Source organism: Bidens hawaiensis, unplaced genomic scaffold (genome assembly GCF_021521415.1).
Source record: "Bidens hawaiensis isolate Kalapana, Puna unplaced genomic scaffold, B.hawaiensis_p1.1 tig00071875_1, whole genome shotgun sequence".
NCBI classification, from domain to species: domain Eukaryota; kingdom Viridiplantae; phylum Streptophyta; class Magnoliopsida; order Asterales; family Asteraceae; genus Bidens; species Bidens hawaiensis.
Window position 1 is genome coordinate 46,228 of NW_027502573.1, and position 6,257 is coordinate 52,484.

A 6,257-nucleotide genomic window follows, 5' to 3' on the forward strand; every position below is an offset into this window, starting at 1 on the left:
GTTAATGGTTGGGACACTTTTATGTAATCATGAGTTCTTGGTCATATAAAGGATTCCAATAACATTGATGCAATGTATTAACCACCTCCAGTGGACCATTTCTTTTTTAAGTAGAACACAAATTTATATTATTTTTTTTCTTTTTAACAGCCGGTGCAACCGGTTACCGGGACTCTGAAAGACTTACCACCTGCATACAACCCATATTATCCTAGTTTGAATCCACATGAGCCGGGAATCGAATTTGGATGCCATAACAATTGCTTTTGTCCAACTCAATTGTTAGTCCAACAATATTCAAATGACTACATTAAAAATATAAATGGTTACATGGATGCTCATCATAATACAATTTCTAGGTCTAACTTTCAGTATTTGATCATCACTGTTTATCGACATGTAACGCATTTGATCCTTGACATTAATTGACGTTAGTTTTTCGATAATATGAATAACGTCGGACCATGAACAAATAGATTAAAAGTACATGAATTAATAATCGGCAAATTTCAAGTACTTAAGAAACACAAATAGAAGCAAATTATTACAACAATCACCACTAACCAGAACCATACTAGTAGAAATTGTTCTTAAGTCAACTCACCAATTTTCAAACTTCAATGACCGTTCGCAACCTCAGTCCCTTTTTTTGCATAATATCTCCGGTACTTCGTGTCAACTTCAGTCAGATAGTAGGTGCCGGGAGCAAGATGACTTGTGTCCTTGCTTGTCACAAAATCCTTGCCACCGTATCTGTGCTCCATCACGTGCATTAGCTCCACAAATTTTTCAGGCTCCAACTGCATGTATATAGTTATTTAGTTATGGATTTAATTATTATATTATTTATTATTTATTATTTATTTTGAATAATTGCATACCTCTGTTCTTGTCTTCAACTTATGTTCAACATTCATGACCTTTGCAATGTTTTGCAAACTAAACGGCGATTTGCCTTCAGTAAGATGTAGTGAAAACATTGTGGCGGTTAATCCACTCCCATATGAGAACATCATCACGCGTTTTCCATCCTGTAAATGCATGAAAAGTAACACAAAACGGTTTAAAATCTATAAATGGAAGTGATTTATAAGGGCAAATTGGTCAACGAGAAATATACCAGAGAGTTAGTCTTGTTGTGGATAAGAGAAGCAAATGCAGCATATAAAGATGCAGTGTACATGTTTCCAAGTTGTTTGGGAATCAACGTTCCCGGTTGCACCTTTTTATCATACTCAGGTTTTGCCACTTGTTGGGACACCTGTAAAACGTGTCGATTATTAATTTTTATTTAAACTATATATTTGATTTGATAATATGGTATAAAATGACAAAGGTACCTTTTCAAGATCACGACTTTGATAGCTCTCGTCTCCGTTTAAAGATGTGAACGGTCCTAGCTTCTCTTTGGCAGCTTCATCAACAGAGCTAAAATAACAGGAGATTGATTGTTTGAGAAATTAGTAAGAATGGAAAATCTGATACACACACATGATCATCACCTGGCATTTCTAGCAACATCATCGAACACCAAACGAGCAAAGCTCTTTTGTACAAGCTGCATAAATTCAACTAAATGTAAGTTCGACTATTTCTTGAAGATTCATAAGTAGCCATAAAGCAAATAATATAATGGATAAACTTATAAGAACCTTGTTATATGGACTATGAAATACAAAATAGTCAGCATCAGCCATTGAGAATTGCTTGCCTTGCAATTTCTCATATCTATAATTTGCAAGACTTTGGTTAACTGGTTTGTAATATAATGCAATATTGGAGTTTAAATTAATAACTTAATAGAAACCTTACTTTTGACAGTATCCTTTGTAGCAAGAATCGAGTGCCATTAGATAACAAGTTTGAGATAGCTTTCCATCAACAACCTAAGACAGTGTTCAGCAGTTAGAAACAATAGTGGCGGTATTGACCTTCACTCGTAAATGGATTGATTCGGGTTATGCTTTATCAATAACGGGTTGAAAGTCATCCAAAGTGTATATTTAGTGTATAAATCTTAAAAAAAAAAACATTTTTTCCAAGTATTCCATTGTTACTGAAAACAATATGATTCTTGTAATCATACTTAACATGCTAACTATTTGGGGAAAACTAGGCCTGTAAATGAACTGAAGGTTCAGTGAACAGTTCATGAACCATTAGGCAGGAAGCTCGTTTCTGTTTGTTTATTTAATAAAATAAAGAACATGAACAAAAAGTTCATTTAGTTAAAAGAACAAATATGAACACAAGCCTCGCTCATTCATTTACGTTCATGAACGTTCGTTTATTTAAATCTGTTTATGTTCGTTCTTTTGTTGTCACTTATGTTCGTTACTTTGTGTATTATTTAAGTTTGTTTGTGTGCGCTCGTTAATAAATTCAATTAAATTCTTTTTTTGTCCATTACAATTTAGTCTAGCTTTAATAACTTTTTAGGCCCAACACATTGTTCTTCACATTACTTTTAACTGCTTTTAGCTCAGTTATGTCCGTTCATCTATACCGTCAACGAACGAGCATAAAAATACACAAACATTTTCATTTTTTTAATAAACAAACACGAACAAGAAAACCTGGTTTCTTTAGACGTTCATGTTGATCCTTTGTCCGGTTAAAGTTAAACAAACAAACACGAATATGTTATGTTCCTGTTCGCTCAGTTCATTTACAAGCCTAAGAAAAATTAAGCTTTTTGGGCCAACCATTAACTTTAGATATTGGATTGAGAAATACCGGATACTCGCTTGCAAGATCAGGTTTGTAGAAGTCATAAGCATGGGCCATATGACTAGCCCTAAATTTGCTTTCAAATGCAATAGGAGCATCCGGGCCTATGAGCATAGCAACCGCACCTGCTCCACCTGTCGGTCGAGCCGGTCCCTCAGCATAAACCTGGTCAAAGTAATGTCCAGTCAGCAGTTGACCATGACCCAATTTGCATTTAACAAATATCAAACTTAAGAATATATTCTTAGTAAATATAGAATACTTACCGCACTGTCTGTAGAGACAACTAATCCGTATCGTCCATCCCATGAACTACTTTCCACCCAATTCACACAGTTAAACAATGCTGCGGTTCCACCATAACAAGCATTGGTTGAATCAACACCTTCAATGTCTGTATTTCCACAATCTTCAAAGATTTTCATTAAAAAGGTTTTGATGGATTTGCTCTTGTCTATTACAGTTTCACTACCGACTTCCAACCGACCGATTTGTTTTGGATCAATCTCATACTTCTCAAGTAGTGAAGTGACAGCTGTCAATCTGAAAATGAAATATTTAATTATTAATCCAATAATGGCATACAAATATAATATATTGATCCTTAAGAAAAAGCTACCGACCCCATAGAGATGACATCTTCAACCTCTGAACAAAACGCCATGCAATCTTGTCCGAGACCAATGGTGTATTTTCCTTTACTCACTCCATCAAAGTTTTCTAGAATATCCTGTTAAAGTAATAACCAAAAATAGCAATTAAAACCTCATTTCTAGTAGCAAAATACAACCAACATATTACATGAACCAACACATATATTCCAAATACGAGGCAAACACAAATACACAGCATAACAGCCTCGTATTTTAGCTGCACGCACAGGAAATAAAGCAACCAACCCTGTTTTAAAGTAGTTAGCAATATAAAACCGAAACAGATTAAGTAAAAAATAAGCAACTTAGCTACATAAACCTTCAAATAACTTAAGCTGCAATTCAACCAAAAAAACACTTGCAATCCAAACATAACCACATGTATCATCATTGCTCAATCCTCATAGAGCTTGTGAAAAAAATTAATAAATAAATAAAAAGACTCTAAATCTCCAAAATATGGATTTGTTTATTAGTTCTAAACTTCTACCAACAACTATATTTCATATAAGAGGCAAACACAAATACAATGCATGAAAGTCTTGTAGTATCTTGCTATATAACATTCAAAAAACTGATCAAACATATAACCTTATTAACACCATTGTCCTTAATATACTTTAAGCTTCAATTAGCTAAAAACACTCCATCCTCATAGAGGTTGTGAATAATAATAACGATGATGATAATAATAATAATAATAATAATACTAAGGCCTCTAAATCTACAGTATATGGATTTGTTTATTAGATCCAGACACAGACACAGTGGCGGACCCAGGAAATTTTCTCATAAGACTATCGCTGTATACTCACAAGAGCCTGTCAGGGTATTTTTACACTGTAATAGTACTAAAACATAAATTTGTCAGGACGGCCGACCAACAGCGTACCACACGGTTAGATCCGCCCCTGGTTATCAAGACACCAAACTTATTAACAAATTAACAGAGCTTATTTTGTGAATTACATCTTCAAAAACTCATCAAACTCCCAAAATGAAGTACTGATAACCTTAATCCATAACCTAACAATAAACTATCCAATAAACTGACAGTTAGAATTGAATTGAATCCGTACGAAGAGTAAATTAGGAGTTGTACGGTACAAGTAAAGTAAATTAGGTTAAACGGAATTATAATAATACCTGTTTGATACAAGTAGGAGGAAAGTAGATTTCGATGGCGAGGATTCCAACGTTTTGAGGAGCCATTGGATTGCAGTTCCGGCGATGAATTGATTATAGTAATAAACGATCTGAACTCCGGTTGGTTGCCGGAATTTGAATAATATTATTATTATTATTATTATTATTGTAACGCCGGTGGAATCTTTTGTGAGGAGAAGAAGGTGGAGGCGTTACATGCTATTGCTGCTGCTGGTGCTTGCTTATATATATATACATATATACATACAAACAGGGAACTTGCTCTAGTCTTGCTCACTATCATATACTTTTTTACACTCTCTTTTAAGGTTTTTTTACTCTTTTGCCATTGGGAGTAACCGGGTTCGGGTTGAACTTGAGCTGCTAGAGATCGGTTCGTATAATCTATACTATATAATAAAAAAGGTTTCTCATGCCACATGTCATTCTCTTATGCATTCTTATTTTTTCTTCTCGCCTCTCTCTCCTATTATTATACATTAATTATAATACTTTTTAAAGTTCTTTTTATATATATTTTGTTTAATGATTTCTCTAATTGCTTTTACAAAACGTATTTTATATTTTCAAAAAATGTTAGGTTTATTTATAAAACTGAACATTTTCATTATTCAACGGGGTCATTGTTAAAAACAAGTGGATCTTTAATTGAAACCGACCTGCCTTCTTTTCATCTATAACCGTAATATCTTTCTTTTTATCCATATTTTGTCGATCAAAACATTATCGATTCTCCTTTAATGTACATTCTTCAACTAATCGAACGTTTTCTTCTATTGATGGTTGCTTCGTATTGTTTCGATTGTAACGTTTATGTTCTCTTAATACTATTTTGCTTTAGTTGCTACTATATTCGTAGTGCATTATTTAATGTTGTATCGAAAGAAGTATTTAGAGTTTTATGTTTTATTTTTAAGCTTGTGAATAGTAATTATAATTTAACTTCATATTTAATGTATTACTCAACTTTATCTATTAAAAGTTATCACTTACAAAATTTAAGTTGTTTAAACCGTGTAAGACACGGGTAATAACCTAGTAAAGTATAAAGCAGGAGTGTTCAGGGTTGGATATCCGAACATTTCAGACAGTGGATATCATTATCCGAAAATTCGAGATGGACATCGAAATTTCGGATTCAGAATTTAAAAAAATACTAATTATAAAAAAATTTAACGAACTTCTTTTAAAAATATTCCGGATATCCAAAATATCGGATAAAATTATCCGAAGTATCTGAAAAAGTTATCTGAAATATTTGAAAATTATTCGAAGGTTATAAATATTATTTATTATTTAATAACTAATTTTTTTGGATTGTTTCGAAATTTCTAAAATCACTATCCGAATCCGAAATTTCGGATATTTGAATTTTCGAATATTTAAATTTTCGGATAATTTGGATTATGATTTTCGGCTATTTCGGATACAAATTCGGATTTTTTTAACACCCTCGGTATAAAGTTTAAATTGAGTTGAGTTGTGGTCTCAAGCTTATATTAAAGCTCTTTAGTAACGGAGGTCGAGCCAAAGACTCAATATCGTGTCTGACTCGTCTAAATAGAAGGAAAAAAAATTGCACTACTTTTGCATTTCGTCTACACAATTGAGGATAGCTTGGGCATCACTTGAGGCATTTTAAATTCGGCCCTGATTAAGCAAGCTATGCTCTTGCTCAAACTTTATAAGTAAAACTTTACACAGAGT

At 33.1% G+C, this 6,257-nt stretch overlaps 1 protein-coding gene across 1 annotated transcript; it reads right to left on the reverse strand.

The window, feature by feature from the left end:
- Nucleotides 1-599: 599 nt before the first annotated feature.
- On the reverse strand, nt 600-4,677 carry LOC143605893 (hydroxymethylglutaryl-CoA synthase-like). Its single transcript, XM_077081845.1, has 11 exons — nt 4,530-4,677; nt 3,354-3,460; nt 2,997-3,273; nt 2,737-2,895; nt 1,813-1,886; nt 1,653-1,728; nt 1,503-1,558; nt 1,341-1,428; nt 1,121-1,261; nt 882-1,031; nt 600-800 (listed from the first exon to the last, which is right to left on the reverse strand). Exons 1-11 carry the CDS (start codon nt 4,593-4,595, stop codon nt 618-620), a joined length of 1,377 nt encoding a protein of 458 aa, XP_076937960.1. The 5' UTR covers nt 4,596-4,677; the 3' UTR covers nt 600-617.
- Between the last annotated feature and the right edge of the window lie 1,580 nt (nt 4,678-6,257).

Bases quoted from the DNA above. Each gene is read 5' to 3' on its own strand.
- LOC143605893 (XM_077081845.1), bottom strand. From the start codon at position 4,595: ATGGCTCCTCAAAACGTTGGAATCCTCGCCATCGAAATCTACTTTCCT. The intron at 3,274-3,353 runs GTCGGTAGCTTT...TTTCATTTTCAG, and splicing joins GAAGATGTCATCTCTATGGG to ATTGACAGCTGTCACTTCAC. The intron at 2,896-2,996 runs GTAAGTATTCTA...TACTTTGACCAG, and splicing joins TTGTCTCTACAGACAGTGCG to GTTTATGCTGAGGGACCGGC.